The sequence below is a fragment of the Paramacrobiotus metropolitanus genome, unplaced genomic scaffold (genome assembly GCF_019649055.1).
Source record: "Paramacrobiotus metropolitanus isolate TYO unplaced genomic scaffold, Prichtersi_v1.0 Parri_scaffold0000040, whole genome shotgun sequence".
NCBI classification, from domain to species: domain Eukaryota; kingdom Metazoa; phylum Tardigrada; class Eutardigrada; order Parachela; family Macrobiotidae; genus Paramacrobiotus; species Paramacrobiotus metropolitanus.
This window is the reverse complement of record NW_026570260.1, coordinates 955396-974960: the sequence shown is the minus strand read 5'-3', so window position 1 is coordinate 974960 and position 19565 is coordinate 955396. Positions and strand designations below refer to the sequence as shown.

Sequence of the window (19565 nt, the reverse complement as noted above, 5' to 3'; positions counted from 1 at the left end):
TACATATACAAGTATAACAACTGTGTTTTTCACAAGCGTACTGGGATAATGGAGTAACACTTCACCGCGAAATTTGTTGCTAAGGAAAATTTAACGTGTATCCGAGCAGACTTGAATGAAAATGGCTACCCACTTTCAGATTGGAAATCCACCGCACATTCGCACACGCAGCTATGCATGCTTATGACATACGTGTTCTACATTTGTTCTGCCTGTAATTTAGAGCAACTGACTGCTTGTAAGTCGTTACAGACGTTACCGGTAGTGTCTTCTGGCAGTGGTTTGTTAATTATTTTAAATTACAGGCAGTGTTTTGTTAAAGTTTTGGAGCGCTTAACGAATAATAATTGTATGTTTTTATCTGAAAAAATCCACGGAAGAAACGTCATGTTGGGAGCACTGTTTGCTCACCTTTACCGCACTCTCCCTTCTTTCACATGGCCAGCGATGAAAAGCTCAAACGCCTGCAACGAAACTCCCAAAAAACCATCGACACTTTAGAGCGGTTGCTAGATTCTCTGCACCACCAGCCACCCGACACCAACCATGTATCCTGGCTGGAGAAACTCATCCAGTGGATCGCTGTCGTTCACTTCCAAGGCCTGCTTCCGGATGCTTGTCAGCATACAGTGCGCACCCTCTTCCATACTTTTCTTACCTTACCGGTGACCTTTCTCGAAGAATGGCGGGCACTCTTTGACTGCATTGATTTAGCCTTGTATCGCCTAAAAAGTTTGGGATGGAGTTACCAGGAAGCCTTTTGGCGCACCTGGATGGGTTTAACCGGGCGGGTGTACAAGGCGCGAGGGGAGGAAGTTTCGGGACAGCTACTGCGACCGGTGTTTATAACATGCAGTATTATAATTCATTTGCACGGAGCAGAAAAGCTGTTTGAGTTATGCAATACACGTGCTGATGGGGAAGCTCTGTGGAGTAATCCGTGTTTTGTGGAGCTAGTAATGCGCTGTGTGGTACGCGCGGTGTTGTGTCTGCCGCATCACGCTTTCCCTGCGCACCAGACGGCCATCTTTTTCATTAAGTATGCTCTGCTAAGTTCGGTAAGAACTTCTTGCATAGTGTAATTTTTTTATTTGTGTATCAAAGGTACGATTATGACTGTCTTACCTTTATCAAAACAAGTTTCAGCATCGCTAATCGCTAATGGATTAATTTATTTTTTCCCAAGGACTAAAACCATATACGTAGTCGTCGTAATTTGCGATCTTACTCTAGTCGTTACCGCAGAACTGAGCAAGAACAGCTTCTCTTACTCTTTAGTGCGCATAGGTCAGAGGAATTTTGTTATTTTATTTTAGCCATTGCTTTTCGCGTATTTTATTTTATCTGAAAAAATACTTTCGCGGCCATTACTAGTAAGTGTGACTGCACTTCTTTAGGTAAGCTTGCTGCGCAGAGCAGGATTAGAAGGTCTGAAAGCGTTGTATCTTGCCAAGAGCGGGTGTGATGATATTGTGGAACTGAACGGCAGTATTCGCCGCCTGCTATCTTTGTCACATGCAGACGACGGGAGGCGTGCATACGACGCCGTATTAAGCCGGATCAAGCGGGAGCAAGCGCCGGAAGTTGACAGCCACACACAAATCTTGTATTTCTTCTTAGACATTCGACACGACGGCAGCGCATATCCAGAGGAGGCAGTTACTAGCGATGTTGCATGGGTGAAGGCAGCCGACGACCAATATCTGCGTCACTGTGTACGCGACGCGACCTACTGGACAAAAAAGGTACTATCTAAGATCTAGCTCTATGTCGTACGATCGGGTAGTAACTTCCTGTATGCGCCTGTATGACATCAATCCCATTCGCTGCATTTGCCTATACATTTTAATGCCGTTGGACGGTTCGACGTTTCGTCAGCCTTGCCGTTCCCGCTTCGTTCGGTTATGTGCGACATTAATTTCGCTCGATGTTGAAAGTTTTGTAATATATGCTTCCCTCAATGAACTAACGAGCAAGTTATCGGTTTAGGACACTGCTCAGGTTCACAACGACCTGCACATGCTGGCCGCGGGAGATCGCAGTCCGAATTTCCTGAAATCACTGCAATCCGAATCGGTCATCAGTCCTAAGCAAGCTGCGGTCCCGAAAATAAAGCATCCATCCAATGGGTCCTTGTCGACATTTGTTGTCGATGAGCATGAACCGCTGAACCAGCCGGCACACGGTATCAACAAACTGACCGATTGGGCAGAAAAGCCGCTGCACGATTCCGACGGGGAAGGTGAGCCGGTTGCCTGCACAACAGCGGGGTCTGGAAAAGAATTCCATGGTAAGCGGCTCATTCCAGCACAAGAGTGCAGTAGATCTCTGACTGGGTTTCTTCAAACAGTGAATGAAATGGCGCTTGAGCACGTGCTAAAAATGCCAAGTTTCCCGGCGCAAACCGCTCGACTGTTAAGGCGCAGTAACACTAGCGATGTGGCGCTGCCATCGATATTGTACGTGGCTAAGAATGCCTTGCAAGGTAAACACTTACTAGTAACTTATAATTAACTGAATTCGTTTAATAAAAAAAAACTGAAAACATAAGCCTGCCTAAACCTAGTACGAAACTGATTTGCGAGCTTTCTGTTTACATCAAATTTTAAAAGCTAAATCAGCACGTCTTTATTCAATCGGGTTTAAAAGGCCAGACGAAAGCAAAGGAACCAAAGCCATCGGCGCCTTTGCGCCCGTTTCCTTTACCAGCCTCGGATAGGTCATCGCCGGAAAAACTGTCTCATCGCTGTGATGGTAGAAAATGCGCATCTGATATCTGCACGACCTGCGCCGGATATCTGATTAATTTTGTTTTGATAGAGAAAATTGCGGTAAGAAAAATCACACCGGAATTTCAGCATTCTGCTCCCAGGAAGCAAATTAGCAAGGATTCGCTAAGTCACTCCATACCCACTGATCGTTCGCCCATTGAGTCCAGCGAGGTCGCCACTGTTTCAGAAATCCTACCGGTTCACGTTCCCGTACATTCAGAAAAGGAAATGAGGAATCTCAACGGCAGAATGCAGAACCATGTGGACCAAACTGAAAACGGAACACTCGATAACCTTTCCACTGATCAGTCGTTCCTCTGCAACGAACCAGTTTTAAACACAACCGTCACCAAATCCAAACCAGAGAAACGGTTGATTACAAAAAAACGAATGTCGACACAGCTGCCTTGTGATCCAATGTCTTTCGAATCTGCTCCTCCAAAAGCGTCTGCAAAACTTAAACCCGAGGCGAAAAACCGATCAAAGAACACCAACGGCCAACGCAGAGGTCACGGTGACTTGACAGACTCGCCATCGGTGACGGAAGCATCCTTAGGCAAGAAAACAGAGGAAGTGCGCATGGATTTGCAGGTGCTACTCGACCGTATGCAGAGAGGTCCCCGCTACAGTAAGGACGTGGTGCAGGCCGTAGAAGAGTTCGTGCAACTCACTCGCTGTTACCCGCATGTGGTAGAGAGCGCCATTGGGGCGGCGTTTGCACAGTTCCTGCCGTTAGTGTACAGCTTGAATAGCCATGTTGCGGCGGAAGCCGTAGCGGCGCTGGAAACGGTGATGCCGCTTGTTGAGGGGAAACTGCATTTAGTGGCATCGCAGGTCCTGGAGGCGCTGTGCAGTAACATGCAGAACGCAAGGACATGTGACCATTCGAAGAAGGTGTTCAACCAGATCCTTAATACACAGGTTAGTTATTAATACACAGGTTATCTCGCGTGAAGGGTCAACCGTCTCCTTAAGTGGACCCCTAGCCGCTGCGTTTTTAGTTTGACCGCTTTCATAAATTTGCCAAGTTTTGTATCCCCTTGCTTGTAGAGAATTCTTTTGTCTTTATGATGATGTATTGCAAAAATCAGTTGGTAAAACTTCCTTTAAGTTGCACTTTAAAAATCGAAGCCGGCCCTTAGCCGGGTAAGCGCTCATCGAGTAAACTCATTGCTGTAGCCGGCTGGCCATGACCACATACACCTGCGGCAGGCAGGCAGGCGGTCAGATAGTATGTCCAAGCCAGTTGATCAGCCACGATAACCAGCCTGTCTGCCGAACAGCCCATTCTTTGGTTGCAGTTTTGAATAACACCAAATTCATGACTTTGAAAATTAAAGCTTGAGAACTGTACACGGTATGGACGCACAATTAACACCTTAAAATCAGTTATTTTCCAGAAAGCTTATATACCGAAACACCACTGCTGTTCAACATCTTATATTCCAAATAACCCAAAAAAACAGTTTTCGAAAAGTATTTTTTGCGTTTTGTTGATCCGATACTAAAGTTTTTTATTAGCATATTTGGGTATGCTAAAAGCTTTCTAGCTGATAACACGTACAGCAATGTGGATTACGTCAAAATTCAAAAACAAAGAAACTTTGTCGTTCAATTTTTGCTTTCGAAATTTTTTCTTTGTTCAGTGAATAGCTCGGTCTAACTCTAGACACAGGCCAGAGAGGATTGCGCCACACCATTGTGTAGCTAAATCCTCTCTGCGCTCAGTCCGAATAAGGATAACACATATCCGGTCATCGTTTCCATCCTAATCCCTTTTCCCAGACCCACCAAAATGCGGCTAGGGGTCCCCTTGAAAGTTACCAATTGCTTTCCTTAGATTGAACGCGCCGGAACCCTGTTGGCTCCCTTAGCCGCTAATATTACTATCATGATGAAGAAAAACAAAAAGGACGCTTTCGCTTTCGTCACCGGTCGGTATGCCGAGGCTCTGAAGTACGCTTTTCCCAAACCGCCCAAAAGCCAAGCGGCGGCCGTGCAAATCCTACAGTTTGTCAAGAGCGTCTTGGTGTGGATTACCAATTACGGGGACCTGCATTCTTCCTCCAAACCGGAGATTGTGGCGGTCGATGCGCTAATTCAGCAGGCCATCCGGTCCTTCGGACTGGAGATGGTCAATAAAGTCTGTTACGATTATCGGGATACCATTAAACTGTTTCTGTCACGCAACGCTGGCGGTGTGCCAGTAGTGACTGCCAGTGGTCCCGGACTGCGGAAAGTGGTTGTCAGGAAGAGTTCCCTGATGGCATTCAAAAAACAAGCTCGATTTTAACTGACTGAATTGTTCGGTCGTAGTGCTTGCGTGCTGCTATAATAACAGAAACGTAGCTGGTTTTTATTTGTATTTATCCTGTGAAATATTACACATTTGAAACTGCAAAGAATGACGCCAAAAGTACGAACGTGCCATCAAAAAATTCCTCACTCTCCCCATTAAAAACTAAACCGTTACTCTTTGGATTCTCCAGTAATAAATAAAACTGGTTAAAATCAGGCACAGTAACACGTAGCAACAGCAACGTAATAAATAGCTTATGATAGCGTAAGTAAGATGTTTTTGAGGAACAGAAACCGATAATTTCATCGGAGAAATTTGCGGAAGCGTGACGCGACAGCAATGCGTTTTTTCATCATGACTGGTTGCCAAGAGCGGCCGTCACCGTCGCCATTCTCCTATTGTCGCTGTAGCTGTTTCAACGTTTGTGATACTTCTTTGCCGGTCGTAAATGAGCCAATCGTCTTATCTTACTCCCTACAGCAGAATGTCCGTAATCACCGGTGACAGTGCGGTTCACGCCCAATCCGCTAATTCCCAAATCTTGTCGTCGGATACCGAACCTAACGAGAAATCTCCCGTACAACACTCACTAAGCAGTTGCGCCGAAGCAAAATCCCCCAAGAAAACAAGTGTGCACTCATCACCCGCCACTACCGTAGATAGTGCGTCCAATAGTGATCCCAACAGTCCTACGCCGAAGCGTCGGAGAAGACTGGTTAAGAGCCTGAAAAATATCTGTGTAGGGAAGAGGTCAACCTCTACTTTAGGTAAAGCGTAAAAGGACCAACCTAAATTTTCCCGCGAATACATAGTTTTGCTACTCCGGTAGCAATTTGCTAAAGGTTTTAAGTTTCTCTGGCTAGTTACTATACCTTTACCGTTACTTACGCAGAACGCGCATTTAAACGTGACTAAATATGATTTTAATTTTTCGGAAGATTTTAGACGTGTCTTCATGGGACTTACGTTTTTAGCGTAAGAATTAATATTTATGCTTTTGTGACTAGGAATGGCAGCGGCCAGCGCACCCTCTCTTGTAAATCCCAAAATTCTTAGCCTGTCCCAGTCCGATTCCGAGCCTGAGGGCCTGCCGCTGCGACCCGTCGATGCTCGGATACACGTGGATACGCCCGCCGTTAGCAGCGAGAGCGAACTGGAGAGCGAAAGCGAGAACCAGGAAACCTGCTCGTCAGCCGTCAGCACTATAACCTCACGTTCCTACGTCCAAGATCCCAGCGGCCAACTCAAAGAAGTCTCGGCGGTAAACTTTGACAGCGATACCTTGCACGAACGACACCATTATTCCGACGACGATTCCGGCGTCCCCGCATCTCTCCTGCGAATCCAGGATCCACCGTGCCCAATGTCTCCATGCGTATCGAACGCAGATGCCCACTCCATCTCCGGAGATAGTCAGAGCACCATCTGTGACGCCACAATGCGGGCCAAACTGCACCGAAAACAGAAATGCAAAGCTGCGGATGGTAGCCGCAAGAGCAAGCGTTTCACAAAGTTCTTCCGCGAGCTACGAGATAATTTGGGCCGATTGCCAACACCACAGGAGAGTCAGTCGTCGGTGTCAATGCGTGGGTCGGATGGCGAAGAACGGTTGGCGCAGCCGTCGGGCATCAGTATGTACGATATGCTGGAGTTTGTTGGAAGGACGTTGAAACTGGTGAAGTCGTGGATCAACGAAGTCCCGTTGTGCTGTCGGCAGCGGTTATGTAAATACATAAAACTTATTTATTTCTATTTAAGGGCGCTTGATGGTGTATTGGAAAACATACTTATTACGCGCTGACAAAATTCATCTTGCGTTAGCCGTATAAAAATAAGTTGACAGTTCTCCCATGTTTTGTGCAGGTCGCTGTGACGCATTCATTTCGTTCTTTTGCGCCGAATTCTACAAACAAACCGAAATCCTCGTCAGCGAAGAGCTATTCGCTTTCATCTTCTGGCACGTCCTAGAGCACAACGGTTCCCCCAAAGAATACGACCTGGAATTTCTCAAAACGATTTTTGACCACGCTCGTACCGAGCCTTGGGCTGAATCCTGGCGGCGGTGTCCTCTCTCTAATGTATTCGATCACCTGTCCCATTTCCTGAAGTGCCAGAACGAGCGGACAAGTGCTACCCCTGATTCTCCTGGAAAACTGAGTCAGGCGACCAGTGCTGTCGTCATGGCGCCGACCACCGGCTCTCACCCAACTTTGGCGCCGAAAATTGGGTCGGTACCGGTTGCCGAGGTCACACGACAACGTAAGGCAAGTGCAGCGAGTAGTGTTGGATCGGTTAAGAAAGCGGCAGCACCGGTGACACCGGTGGCGAGCGGATCCAGCATCCCGGACAAATCGGTAAGATAAAAGAAGCAATTAATTTAAACTAATAGTTGTATAACTTGGTAATCTGTTCAGCAAATTAAGAAATCCGACGTGATTCTTGCTCCATCGACCTCCCATACCCTGAAAACCCCGGTGGTCGCCAGTGGCTCCACTTCCAAGAAATCTGTAGTGGAGCTGGTGAAATCCAGCGACAACAACCGCGCTATGTCCCTGGAAAGTCTGAGCGGTGCCCTGTCCAACACGCGGGTCGTCAAGTGTCCCAGCAAATTGTCGACGGTGACGAACAGTGTGGAGATCCCCAAGGGATCGCAGTCGGAGAACACCGTTTGGAGGGAGGACGTCGACAAGCTTAACGCTTCGCTGGCGGTGATGCCGTCTCGTTACCCCAATCCTCAGACGTCGAAGAGTGCCGTCGCCAAGAACGGGTTGGATGTGGAAGTGGAGAATAAATGCCGAGATCGGCTGCAAAGCGCCTGTAGCGTCTTATATAAGACCGGTCGGCGGAATCTGCTTCGGTATCGTAAAAATTCATTTCGCCAACGTGACGAAGTTTTATCATGCCGAATCGTTGATTGGTTGTAGAATGGCGGATTTTTCTCTAACCGAGTTCTTCATGCAATGTCCCAATTTGACATGCTGCCTGCTGACAACGAAAGGTCCCATACTGGTGCATGACGCATTGTTCGGCATGAAGCTGACCAACTGGAACAGCGTTAAGAAGACGGCAACCAAGTGGGCCGGTCGGTATATGGTGCTGGATCTGCGCAAGGAACAGATTCCCATGATGGGCTTATGGACTGTCATCGAATTCGTCTACAACGGATCGTTTACGGTAGACCACAAGTTCACAACTATTAACAGTTATCTGTATTTTGAAATCCAGCGCAGTTAATTCAGTCAATTGAACACATATGAATTTAGTATTACAAAAGAGATACGACTACATAAACACTCCTGTCTCTCGTCAATCTGACTGAGCGCATCAGCCAGTTACACCAGTACGACAAAAATACACAGTCAAGACTTCAGAATTAAAGCTAACGATCACAGATGTGATTAAATTACTTGCTACAGGTCACCGCTGCCAACGTCTTCGAGTCGCAGAAAGCCGCGGAGTTCTTCGGCGCACCGGTCATAACTGACGTTTGCTTGAGATTACTGAACTGCTTAACCAGCTCTAAGATGGTGTGTCACACTGTGGAATCGCTGCGGCAGCAGCAGAAACAAAGCCATCCACTGTGGACGCTGGCGCTGGGCAAACTGATCGTCTGTTTCGACGAGTGCCGCAACGATAAGATCATGGTCAAATGGCCGCTGGATCTTATTGTGCCTATCTTGGAACAACCAGAGCTTTGCACAAAGGTCTTTAACTTTTTTTCAGGAAGCCCATTCCCCATATATTCGCCGTTTATTATATTTTTTATGAGTATATTTTTGAAAGATTTTATTCGTTTTAGGACGAAGTGAACGTGTACAACTTTGCCGTTCGTTGGGTGGAAGCTGATTTTCCACGCCGGAAAACAATGGTCCCGCAGATTATGAACACCGTGCGATTTGTCTCAATGCCGGCAGATACACTGCTTTTTATCAGTTCGCACGCCAAGATTCTGGACGGACATCCTGAACTACGACAAGAAATCGCAGATCTCCATTTGTACGAGTTTTTATCCTTTATCTTTGTTTATTTATAATATATTAGTTGACAATGACCTGTTCACTGCAGGAAAGTACGCATGGAAAGCAGCGGCTTTGAGATACCCCCGGAAATGGACTGGAGCATTCCCCGTCGCACGCGCCGCGTCCCCACCGCCGCTAAGGGTTACATACACAGCGGCCGGGATATTAACGTGCTTATGCTGTATTTCTGTCCGCGAGGTGCCTATTTTGCACTTTCCTGTACAAGTTCTTACTGATATTCCCAGTAACTCGAGTCTGTTTTAGTTCCTCGCAGTAACTCTGATTCTAATGGCACTGCCGATGATCTCATCCCCATCCTGCGGCGCTACCTGAAGGTTGCCATGAAGTTTGTCTTTATTGATGAAGAAGGTCACATCAGCCGACATTGGCTGTACTCCGGCCCGCCTAAACCCGAACTGCGCGAGATTATCAGGCTGCGGCAAAAGGATCTTAAGAAACACCAAGTGTGGAATCAATCAGCGTCGGATCTCAGTAGTGCCAGTGCGACAGGTGCAGAACCAGAAGTAGAAGTCAACGATGAGAACGCCGATAACGTCTCTACGAAGACCAAGCGCTCGACGGACTTCTCCAGCCGGCGGGACCCGCGCTGTCTAGAAGCCATTCCCGGGACGGCCTTTGAGAATATCCTCAAATACCTGACTGTCACCGAGCCGGAACTGCCGATGGGCGGTAGAAAGGAATCGGTATTTGATGCAACGTACGCCGGGAAACGGTTAGTGGACAGCTTGACGCTGCTGGAGCAAACTAGCCACGATGCAACGGAGATTATAAAGTAGGTCAACGATGGTTATATTTTTTTTAGAAATTGCCGAAAATCTCAGATTTCCACAAAAATAGCAGTAAGATCAAATAAATTTTGAATTGATAGTGTCAATAATTTAGGAATTACTCCATTCTTATAATTAACCACGAAAAGTGTTTTAGTAGCTCCGAATTTCTCCTGTACGATGCTTGTTTTTCAGACAGCAAACGATAAGAAAGGGAGAGCGCGACAGGCAGCCGGTATGCAGTCCACTGACCAGCCCCAAAGAGACCACAGCCATCCTAACAGCCGCCGCCGAGGAGTTGGTCCGCAGTACCAAAGCTGATAAAGTTGAACTGAAGCTGGAGTTGGTCAAAGATGCGGACAAAACGCCTTCAGACAAAGCGACGCCCTTGTCGCCCCCCGTTCCCACCATGGTGGACGATGCCTTTGCGGCACTGCAGGACGCTTCGGCCTCGTCGTCATTCTTCACGGATTGGGTTGTCCGTAAGTGCCTACGATATCTGAAGCAATACCGCTATATTCGTATGCAGATATGATTCAGTTTTTATCCACGAAATGCACGGTGCAGCATGAGCGTCAAGCTAATTCCTGATTTTGCTCTTTTTTAGCCGACAAAGAAAAAGAGCAGGAGAAAGAGAAATCAGAGGACAGGTCGGACGCTTCCGGTCCGAAAAAGTGGTACTTTGACTTGGCTGAGAAAATGAGATTGTTTGGTCGCGGTCGACCATCTAGCGGTGACGCCACACAAATCTACCAAACTGCGTCCTCCATTTCCCTGCGTTCGCGGGACCTTGATAGTCCAGGTGACCGTTAACGAATAAATTCACTTTGCATGAAATAATGTGACTTCTTTTAGGATCGAGTAAAAATCCCAGTCCGAACCGGACAGCGGCCGCGTCCGGCGATGTGATCAAGCACGATCCACATAAGCTCGCCTCTAAGCGTACGTTCCTTAGCGAAGTTAAGAGTGAAGATGATTACAGCAAACTCGCGTACTGATGACTTTTTATTGACGGACTTGACAAACTTATTCTTTGCTACAGGAATCGACGAGCTGGAGCTGACAAAAATCAAGCTGCTGGTGAAAGAGCAATCCGGTGATAAATAATTGTGATTTGGATTTGGTTGGGTTGTGTGATTGTATGGTCACTGTCCGGTGAACGTACGCGGTTCAACGGGCAGGTTCTTTGTCCTACTCCATGAGATCAGTCTTGTCGGTTGCAATCAATCTTGATAATGCCGTTGAACTGGCAGTTATGTGCATACATATATAAAAGGGTTACATAAAGCCCAAGGACATGATCAGCCAAACTCCAGTGACCTTTCTATAGTAACCCTCACCATTCCACATACCAAAGTGTAGGTATCTTTGTACTTCTCCGTTTTGTATTACTCAGGTCGTGTTTTCTGTAAGACTGTGAATCAGCACGTAATATCGGTCCGATGACCACTCCTTCGGGAACCGTCTTGCCATTGGGCGGCAGCGCTTCCAATGTCGCGGGCGTGGTACCGGCCGCCAGTGCATCAAATTGTCCGCCGTGCCCGTGTCCAGTTAAGTGTGAGTCAAAGAGTGGCGCACAGGCGCTGTTCAAAGTCCCACCGGGGTTCCAAGCACTGCTTAAACACATCACCCGCGAACTGCTAAACGGGAAACCCAAAGATCCATATTTGTATATTATGGAGTATCTGCGGACCAAGATGCATGACCGTCGTAAAGGTACGAAGAAGACCAGTTGAAGGCAACAGTTTGATCAGCTCAAAGATCAACTAATAAAATTCTGAAATCTTTAATGAATTACGATATTTTAAAATAGATTTCTAGATCCCTCTTAATTTGGCTTATCAAATATTACGCTACCAATAGCAGAATATCCCAAAAGTTTATACTGCGCTTGTGCTTGCAAAATGAAAGATCTGCTATTGTTCCAACAGGTTTACTGGAAACGGGATACTTTGACAACGATACCCTGAATATTGACATTAAGCCGCCGATGCACTATCTACAGCAGACATCACTGCACAATGTACAATGTCCAAGCACGACGGCCTTCGATCAAATGGCCACCGATGCAGCGACGACGCTGAATGCCGCTTGCAAAGGTCAGGGTGTTATCTTCACTGCAACAGTGTGTCTTCGGTGCAGCAGCACTTGGCTTTTCAGGTGTGCAAGATCGCCAAGAAGTAGGTGAGATGCGACGTGATCCGGCACGCATGGAGAACCGGCTAGCGGCCGCGAAAAGCCAGCGCAGTACGCGCTCGATTGCCAGTGATAGGGAGAGCTACCAAAGGAGCTGTTCACGCAAGTCTGGCGAAGGGGGGTGTGGGCGACGTTAAACACAACATCTAGTTGAATGTGTGCGGAACTCCAGAACGATACAGAAATTTGACGTTTAGTGTCTTGTACGTGAAGTAATGAATCGGCAAGTTCTGCTGCGACTGATGCTGATAGACTTCAGTGTTGGGTAATTTTCAGTAAAGTCGGTCCTGTGCGTACTTAAATCGGATGTCAATTAATGCTGTCAGCCAGAGACCGTCGACACTGTTGTTAGAGACCACAAAGTAGAGAGGTTAAAATTGCGGCGCACAATATCATGCAGCGTGAAAGTGCATTGTTGGCCAGCAACAAGCGTAGCTACATGTTTGCAGTGCGGGATAGTTTCTGCTCGACGGTGTTTTGTACTAGTTCCCAAAATCACCACGTTTTACTCAATACGAATGCCGATATGACGATTTTGTCCATGTTCATCTAAAAGCTGTTCTATTGCGTACTCATTACTCATGCGCTTATTTCGCACGTTACGCTAGTGTTTTACCAGATCACTTGCGCCCACGAAAGGTCAGGGGATTGGAATGATCTTTCATCTTCCTGATCGTGGATGTTGTTGGGCCAAGTTATTTCTTTTAACCTGTAATGATAACATTACTAGCATATTTCGCTTTTAAAAGCGTTGATAGCATTATGCAAATTTACCTGATTAGTTTTAATTTGCGGTTTTTGGTAAAGCTTTTCTTGCTTGAAATAAAACATTTCGAACTGTAGTTGGTAGCACAATTTCTACTAGTGTATACTGGAGATGTATAAAGAACCACAGCTGGTTCTTTTCTTGAGAAATTTGCGATTTTATGCTGTTTTTTATGTAAAGTTTTATCTTTCGGTTACAGTGTAACCTCTGAAAATTGTTCCTTTATTGAAACTTTTGTACGGCTGCAATCTGCCTCTACAATGCGGAAATGCTAATATTTATTAGCGTAAAGAATAAGTATTTGCATAACTGCTTTAGCAGCTAATCAAGCAGATTCCATAAGAGCATTTAATTCCGCTGATCCTGTGTTGCAGCATCTTTGATCGTCGTATTCCTAACTACTCACTCTACCGCCATTTACCATCCTCTTGACCTTGCGGCTATCTCCCGGACTCTTCAACCCGACACTAACCGTTTAAACGACTCGAGCTACTTCCGCCAATGGTTACGCATAGCGTACAGTCCGTCGGCTCTGAAACTGGCCCACGCCAGCGGCCTCACCCAGTGGGACTACAACATCAACATCACCGAGCATAACCAGGCCGCTACGGTACGGTCAGCCACATTCTCATTTTACTGTTTTCAGCATACATTTCATTACTACAGATCCGTTCGTCTCAAGATGGCGCAAAATTCGCGCATATTGTCAGCGCCGCAGTCTCCCAATTCCGCCTCAATTCCAGCACCGACGAAGAAGCCAAGGGAATTCAGCGGCGCTTGAGTCTGCTGGGTGATGCGGCGCTGCCGTCGTCCGAACTGGATGAACTGCATCTGCTGATTAACCATATGCAATCGGTGTATTCCACGACGTGGATTTGCTTTAACCCCAATGGGGACCTGGAGGAGATCGCGCTGCTGCCGCGGGATGAGTGCCCGCAAGCAATGCGACTGAATGTAGAGCCAAGTCGGTGATTCTTGGGTTCGCAAAATGTGGCTACCTTGCCATTATCGTCTTGTTGCAGGTCTTGTGGATTATCTACGACACTCGTGGGATCTCGATAAGCGCAAATACGTGTGGACAAAGTGGCGCGATGTTAGTGGTCGTGCTATCCGCGCCAATTTCACCCGCTATGTGGAACTCAAGAATAAAGCTGCAAAAATGACAGGTTTGATATAAACCTTACGGGGCCGATTGTTTCGTTGATACAAATGTAAATTCTGGGGTGGCTAACTGCTGCACAAGTGGAGATTCAACTCAGTACCAGAAAGCAGACTGTCTAGGCCAGCTGAAACTGGCATTACTTCGTTTATGACTGATTAAATACTCGTTGTTCCCCTCACAAGTCGGAGTTTGCACGTTTTGGTAACGTGGCGTGCATAGTTATTGTCGTCATGCAGGCTACAGAGACGCTGGACAGATGTGGCGATCCGAGTACGCCCGAGAATCCATGGGCTACAACGACAGTACTTTCCTCAAAGACTTGGATAGCATGTGGCATACGATACGGCCGTTATACGAGGAAGTACACGCGTATGTACGGGGTGTATTAAGGAGACGGTTTCCAGATCAGAATATTCACCCGCACGGACCCATTCCGGCCCATCTAGCCGGTACACCGATTTATTCGATATAATTAATTAATAGAATTTCGTTCAATCAGATCGCCCAGCTTTGTTGAAGGCGGAACTCGAGTAACCTATCATACGGAAAAGGTCACTTGACTGTGAGCTAGGGGGTCACACTAAAATAGCGGTTAAAAATGAAAGATTTCATTCCATATAATCGTTTCCTTCGACCACGGCGTACTTGGGACTGGAATATTAATTGTGATTACATTGTCAGGGGAGATGTTCTCACAGGACTGGTTATCCGTCTTGCCTTTTGCACAGCTGTATCCTTCCAAGCCGCTGCTGGATGTGACAGAAGAAATGCTCCTACAGAACTACACCATCCGCCGCATGTTCGAGCTCTCCGAGGAGTTCCAGAAAGATCTCGGGTTGATTCCCATGCCGGACACATTTTGGAAGTACTCTATGTTTGAAGAGCCCAAAGACGGGCGAAAGGTCGTCTGCCATGCGTCGGCGTGGGATCTCAAAGAGGATAACGATGTTCGGTACCGATAATAGAAATCAAAGTGATAATAAAATGGCTAGAGAGTTTTTGCTTTTTTACAGGATTAAAATGTGCACCAAAGTGACCATGGAGGATCTCGTTACTATACACCAGTACATACAACATCTTCATTCGTCTAAATTTGGGTGGCCTAGTGTTTTTATTTTCTGCAGCGAGATGGGGCATATCCAGTACGATTTGCAGGTAATTATTGCGATGCAAATTAAGCTAATCCAAAATTACACTACCAAAACAGGCAATACTGTAATGACACAGGTTTAAGGAACGCTCCAGGGGCCGGGCAGCGCACACGAGACGTCGGCCCCTTTCAAGATCAAAGAGACCGACGGTCCGGGTGCGCTGACCACGCCTCCCCTACGTTCCTTAAACCTGTGTCATTACAGTACTTGTTTTCCAGTATGCCGATCAGCTGTCGTTCTATCGCGACGGAGCCAACCGAGGCTTCCATGAGGCCGGTAAACGATCGTTAAAAAACGTAAGAGCAAAACATTTCCCTGAATTATTTGGGGCTAATACAGTAGGTGACACGCTAGCATTAAGCGTAAAAACTCCGAAGCATTTGGCCTGGCTTGGACTTTTGAAAAACAACGTGGAAGATGATGGTAACTTTCGCGAACGTCCGCTTTTGCAAACCCGCTCGACTACAACAGTACGCTGTGTTACAGAAAGCGACCTAAATTACATGTTTGCCACGGCGCTGGATAAGATCGTCTTCCTGCCGTTTGCCTACGTGATGGACAGTTACCGGTACGACATTTTTGCCGGGCGGATTTCTTTCGACCAGCTCAATGCCGGATGGTGGAACTATATGTATGAGCAAACAATTCAGCTTGCCGTCGAACTCTCCAGATTTTTACATGCTTTCTTTACTGCTAACAATGTAGTTACAAGTATCAAGGTCTGGTTCCCCAGTTCCCCGCAGCGAATGGGACTTTGACGCAGGTGCAAAATATCACATCGCATCCGATACGGAATATATGAGGTAACAGCAGAGTCTGATGTGCCCCACAGCCTAATACGCCAGTTGATAGATATGTTTTATTGTTATGGTGTGCGATTGCAGGTATTTCATCAGTTACATTCTACAATTCCAGTTCCACAAAGCATTGTGCCATGCAGCCGGTCATACCGGTCCTTTGTACCAGTGTGACATCAACAAATCCAGAGATGCCGGCAAACTATTCAGGTAATTATTTCTCATATTTGCTCACTGAAAACTGAATATCTCAGCTGCTCATGATGCAGCGACATGCTGTCTATGGGCTCTTCGAAACCATGGCAGTTCGCTCTGGAGAAGATTACGGGGTCACGGCGTATGAGTGCCGCACCGTTGGTGGAGTTCTTTCAGCCGCTGATCAAGAAACTGCGTATTATTAACCAGCAGAATGGAGACGTGCCGGGGTGGTTCGTGTAATTTTGTCTGTTTTTAGCAGTTTTTTTTATCAATTTACAGAATAGTTATTTTGTTTGTCTGATAATTCGTTGGTGTTCACTGCTGCTGAATTAAGATATACTGTACGAAGTACTTACTTTTATCATTCTTTTAAGGTGTTTTGCTAAATTGTTTGTTTATCTATGCGAAATTCTAATACATCAGCCTGAATAGTAAACTGTTGGAACGTATTCAAATACTATAATATACAGTCTGTATATGTTGCTGGTCGTCTGGCTTAATCACTATATACAAGTATAAAATATTTCCCATGTACGTATTTTATTATGCTTCGAAGCTTTCGGCAAAAGCATCAAAACAATCACCAGTAACAACACAAAACTCCCTAACTGTTAATCAACGTTGTAACAAACAACAAAAATAAATTTATTTAATTTCATTCCCATCCCGTGATTCACAGTACACCCTCCACGGCCCATATACGTAGTGATTGCCACCCTCCTGATCATCCAGCTCCAGGCGCGTTATTGACTCCAGATCACTTTCCAGCTCCTGCAATTTGTAGCAGCGGGGTATGCGCTCTGCCGGTGGATTGGCCGGATCCGGGAACGACTTGGCGGGTTCGGGGGGTTTGCGGGGGATATGGAAATACGATTTCCTGGCGGCAATGGAGGCATTGTCCACGCTGGAGATCAAGGCGATCAAGAGGCAGGTAACACCGGCGGCAGTGGAGATGAGGAACAGCGACATGAGCGGTTGCGCCACGCTGTCTTCAAAGTAGTGCTGGCGCGCCCACTGCGAACCCGCCAGGGCAAAGCTGGGCAGCGCCAGATGGAGGATCGTGTCCATTTCGGTGTGGAGCCTGCGTATGTCGAGGATACTCTCTTTACAGGGAACCGGTCGAAGTAGCAGAGACTGCGTTAAATCTGTAATCACTGTACTATTTTGCTGCTAATACACATAATGTTCTTACTCTACCCAAGCGTACTCTGCCCAGAAAAGCGTCACAGCATGCCGCTACGATGTTTTCTCAAAAAAGGATGTCTGTGACTTATGACTCATGAGCATACTGCCAGAAACACGGATCATCTGTGTGCAACGCTGTTTTAAGTTGGACAGACTGCCGAAGACCCAACCAAGTGGCTATCCAATGAGCCAAAGGTTTGCTACAAAGGTCACACGAAAATGAATTGTGTACTCACTGTCATGGCGCACCCTGAGCCCATTGAGATCGGCCATATAATCGTCGTTCTGGTACTGCGATATCCTTAGTTGCTGTTGTCGTATCTTGGAATCACCGGACATTAGACAAACACCCACAAAAGCGAACGATGCCGCCAATCCGCCGATGAAGTAGCCAATGAAATCCCGGTAGGCAACACAGTACTGTGAAACGGTGCGGAGGTTGAAGTGCTGGCGATTGACAATCACAGGTGACGTCATCGCACTGCACGGCACCCGACAATCTCCTGCCTGCCTAAGATCATGTTGTCACGATTTTCATATGAGGCAATTCCACAAGCTGTCGCTTAAAATCATGTTGGCCGTAACGCCGAATTAGATCACTCTCCCGTGCAAAAGATGGTATGTTTGTCAAGGTTTGCTTTTAAATGCAAACAAATTTTGCAATATGTATTGACTGTCAATCTGTCATCTATGAATTTTTTGAATTGATATACAGGGCAGTAGACGGTTTGCGTTAACTTCAGTTGGCAAACAGCGCACCGCAGGGCGAAGAACACCCAGCTGGTTACCATCAATACAGACAAATTTTTCCGTTGGCCACGTGGTAAACTTTATGGCATGCGCTTTCCGTCGTGAAAACCATGTTTACAATAGTATACTAATAATATAATTAGAACAATAAATTGATATCAGTTGAGAGAAAATATTTTTAATTAATCATGTGTTCGGTATAATTTTTGTACGTCTGAATATACAGAACCTACGTAAATAAAAGAAAGAGTACCCACGTCAATAAAAGAGAGAGAAGCGTATCTCGTTCCTATAGCAATAGTATCCGGCAAACATCAATGCCGCCTGGGAAAATTTGGAAACTTAACGAATTGTACACAGCCTGCACAAAATTATTTATATTTAATTAAGTAGTACTACTGTTGTATACAAGCACAGCACTGTAGTTCTATCGGTATGCGGTACGTAATTCTTATCGAACAATCAATCCATAACTGCTATTATCACTGAGCTTAATTGTAGAATAACAACATACGTAATCACAGACGTACAATTAATATGTTTTCATAAAGACAATTTTTTTATATTTACTAAATATTGTGCTATTATTAAGCAGCTGGCTTAAGCCGTTGAGCTTATGGTAATTGTTGACAAAGGTCAGTGCCTCAGGATGCTGCACCAGCATCATCAGTGCCACACGCTGGACTTGCAGCACATCAAGCAGTGCGGACTAATTTCTCTGGGTGTGGCTATTCATGCCTATTGGTTGTACAGCATTTACCGCAACTACCCCACATCCATCTTCGGCAGTGGCCCGTCACTTCCACCGGCGACACCCGGTCGACCGTCACAGTCGGCTCCCGGCACGCCTGCCCCATCCTGATTGACAAAAGATAATTTTATCTCAGTAGTTAGTGCTTGTCGTGTTTTTGACTTTTTTAGCCTGTCTTTCGATAGCGGCTCCTTTATTGTGCGTAATCCATATCGTTACAATAATGTCATACTTTCGGCGACCTACATCTCTGGCTGTTTCGCTGGAAAGAGCGCACAATAAAAGGGCATAGCAGTCCGCAACTGCGGAATAGACGACTTTAGCATTGTGTGATAGATAACTTAACTCACTTGAGATAACTTAACTGAAGAGCGCACACGTTAATGTCGGCGCCAGCGCCAAACTTGTCGCTAGCTGCTAAGAGCGCTGCACTTGAGATGAAGCGGCAAGATGGCAGGATCGCTGAATACGGAAGTCGGTCACACAGACATTTTTGTGACCAACTTCACAGCAAGTAAGTAGTACGCTCTACTGACCGGTGAGTAGTGCATTATTATTGTTAACGTTTCCGGAAGTAGTTTCACCGCACACTCAAAGTGGCCAGCCTCACGTGATCATAGTCGTGGACCTCGTGGTACCGACGCAGTAGTCTCAGTATTGTGATGGGCCACGTTAGATTACGTGTTTCAACTTTACATACCATTCAAAGTGTATAAAATGAACACAATCGAA

General features: G+C 46.3%; 4 protein-coding genes and 1 long non-coding RNA gene across 6 annotated transcripts; all 5 read left to right on the top strand.

Annotated features, from left to right (window-relative positions):
* The first annotated feature begins 123 nt into the window (after nucleotides 1–123).
* LOC129590455 (uncharacterized) lies at nucleotides 124–5237 on the top strand. The gene is made up of 7 exons (XM_055485696.1): nucleotides 124–1058; nucleotides 1398–1745; nucleotides 1990–2290; nucleotides 2351–2485; nucleotides 2650–2754; nucleotides 2821–3692; nucleotides 4612–5237. Exons 1-7 carry the CDS (start codon nucleotides 438–440, stop codon nucleotides 5062–5064), a joined length of 2835 nt encoding a protein of 944 aa, XP_055341671.1. The 5' UTR covers nucleotides 124–437; the 3' UTR covers nucleotides 5065–5237.
* Nucleotides 5238–5337: 100 nt separating this feature from the next.
* LOC129590454 (uncharacterized) lies at nucleotides 5338–11178 on the top strand. Its single transcript, XM_055485695.1, has 13 exons — nucleotides 5338–5837; nucleotides 6078–6794; nucleotides 6934–7424; nucleotides 7485–7927; nucleotides 7995–8244; nucleotides 8487–8774; nucleotides 8870–9066; nucleotides 9136–9287; nucleotides 9354–9882; nucleotides 10073–10359; nucleotides 10485–10679; nucleotides 10733–10819; nucleotides 10920–11178. The coding sequence occupies exons 1-13, from the start codon at nucleotides 5519–5521 to the stop codon at nucleotides 10982–10984; spliced, it is 4020 nt and encodes a 1339-aa protein (XP_055341670.1). The 5' UTR covers nucleotides 5338–5518; the 3' UTR covers nucleotides 10985–11178.
* On the top strand, nucleotides 11174–12463 carry LOC129590457 (uncharacterized). The gene is made up of 3 exons (XM_055485698.1): nucleotides 11174–11593; nucleotides 11809–11976; nucleotides 12038–12463. The coding sequence occupies exons 1-3, from the start codon at nucleotides 11320–11322 to the stop codon at nucleotides 12208–12210; spliced, it is 615 nt and encodes a 204-aa protein (XP_055341673.1). The 5' UTR covers nucleotides 11174–11319; the 3' UTR covers nucleotides 12211–12463.
* Nucleotides 12464–12536: 73 nt separating this feature from the next.
* On the top strand, nucleotides 12537–16614 carry LOC129590456 (angiotensin-converting enzyme-like). The gene is given in 15 exon segments (XM_055485697.1): nucleotides 12537–12784; nucleotides 13214–13449; nucleotides 13506–13803; nucleotides 13862–14005; nucleotides 14238–14450; nucleotides 14683–14953; nucleotides 15015–15065; nucleotides 15126–15156; nucleotides 15371–15428; nucleotides 15495–15575; nucleotides 15639–15783; nucleotides 15858–15874; nucleotides 15877–15955; nucleotides 16037–16159; nucleotides 16219–16614. Coding segments are annotated over 15 exon segments (1974 nt in total). The 5' UTR covers nucleotides 12537–12726; the 3' UTR covers nucleotides 16388–16614.
* Nucleotides 16615–16694: 80 nt separating this feature from the next.
* LOC129590458 (uncharacterized) lies at nucleotides 16695–19129 on the top strand. Of its 2 annotated transcripts, none has more exons than XR_008690744.1 (2): nucleotides 16695–18515; nucleotides 18718–19129. It is a non-coding gene; the product is annotated as an uncharacterized LOC129590458 (long non-coding RNA). The 2 variants fall into 2 exon arrangements; XR_008690743.1 differs by having other exon boundaries at nucleotides 16695–18522.
* Nucleotides 19130–19565: the final 436 nt, after the last annotated feature.

Excerpts from the sequence above, each read along its gene's own strand:
- LOC129590454 (XM_055485695.1), top strand. The coding sequence starts at position 5,519 with ATGAGCCAATCGTCTTATCTTACTCCCTACAGCAGAATGTCCGTAATC. Across the intron at positions 7,425-7,484 it reads CCAGCATCCCGGACAAATCG|CAAATTAAGAAATCCGACGT; the intron begins GTAAGATAAAAG and ends TAATCTGTTCAG. Across the intron at positions 8,245-8,486 it reads TCTACAACGGATCGTTTACG|GTCACCGCTGCCAACGTCTT; the intron begins GTAGACCACAAG and ends TACTTGCTACAG.
- LOC129590455 (XM_055485696.1), top strand. The coding sequence starts at position 438 with ATGGCCAGCGATGAAAAGCTCAAACGCCTGCAACGAAACTCCCAAAAA. Across the intron at positions 1,746-1,989 it reads CGACCTACTGGACAAAAAAG|GACACTGCTCAGGTTCACAA; the intron begins GTACTATCTAAG and ends TTATCGGTTTAG. Across the intron at positions 2,486-2,649 it reads GGCTAAGAATGCCTTGCAAG|GCCAGACGAAAGCAAAGGAA; the intron begins GTAAACACTTAC and ends CGGGTTTAAAAG.
- LOC129590457 (XM_055485698.1), top strand. The coding sequence starts at position 11,320 with ATGACCACTCCTTCGGGAACCGTCTTGCCATTGGGCGGCAGCGCTTCC. Across the intron at positions 11,594-11,808 it reads GATGCATGACCGTCGTAAAG|GTTTACTGGAAACGGGATAC; the intron begins GTACGAAGAAGA and ends TTGTTCCAACAG. Across the intron at positions 11,977-12,037 it reads GCTGAATGCCGCTTGCAAAG|GTGTGCAAGATCGCCAAGAA; the intron begins GTCAGGGTGTTA and ends TTGGCTTTTCAG.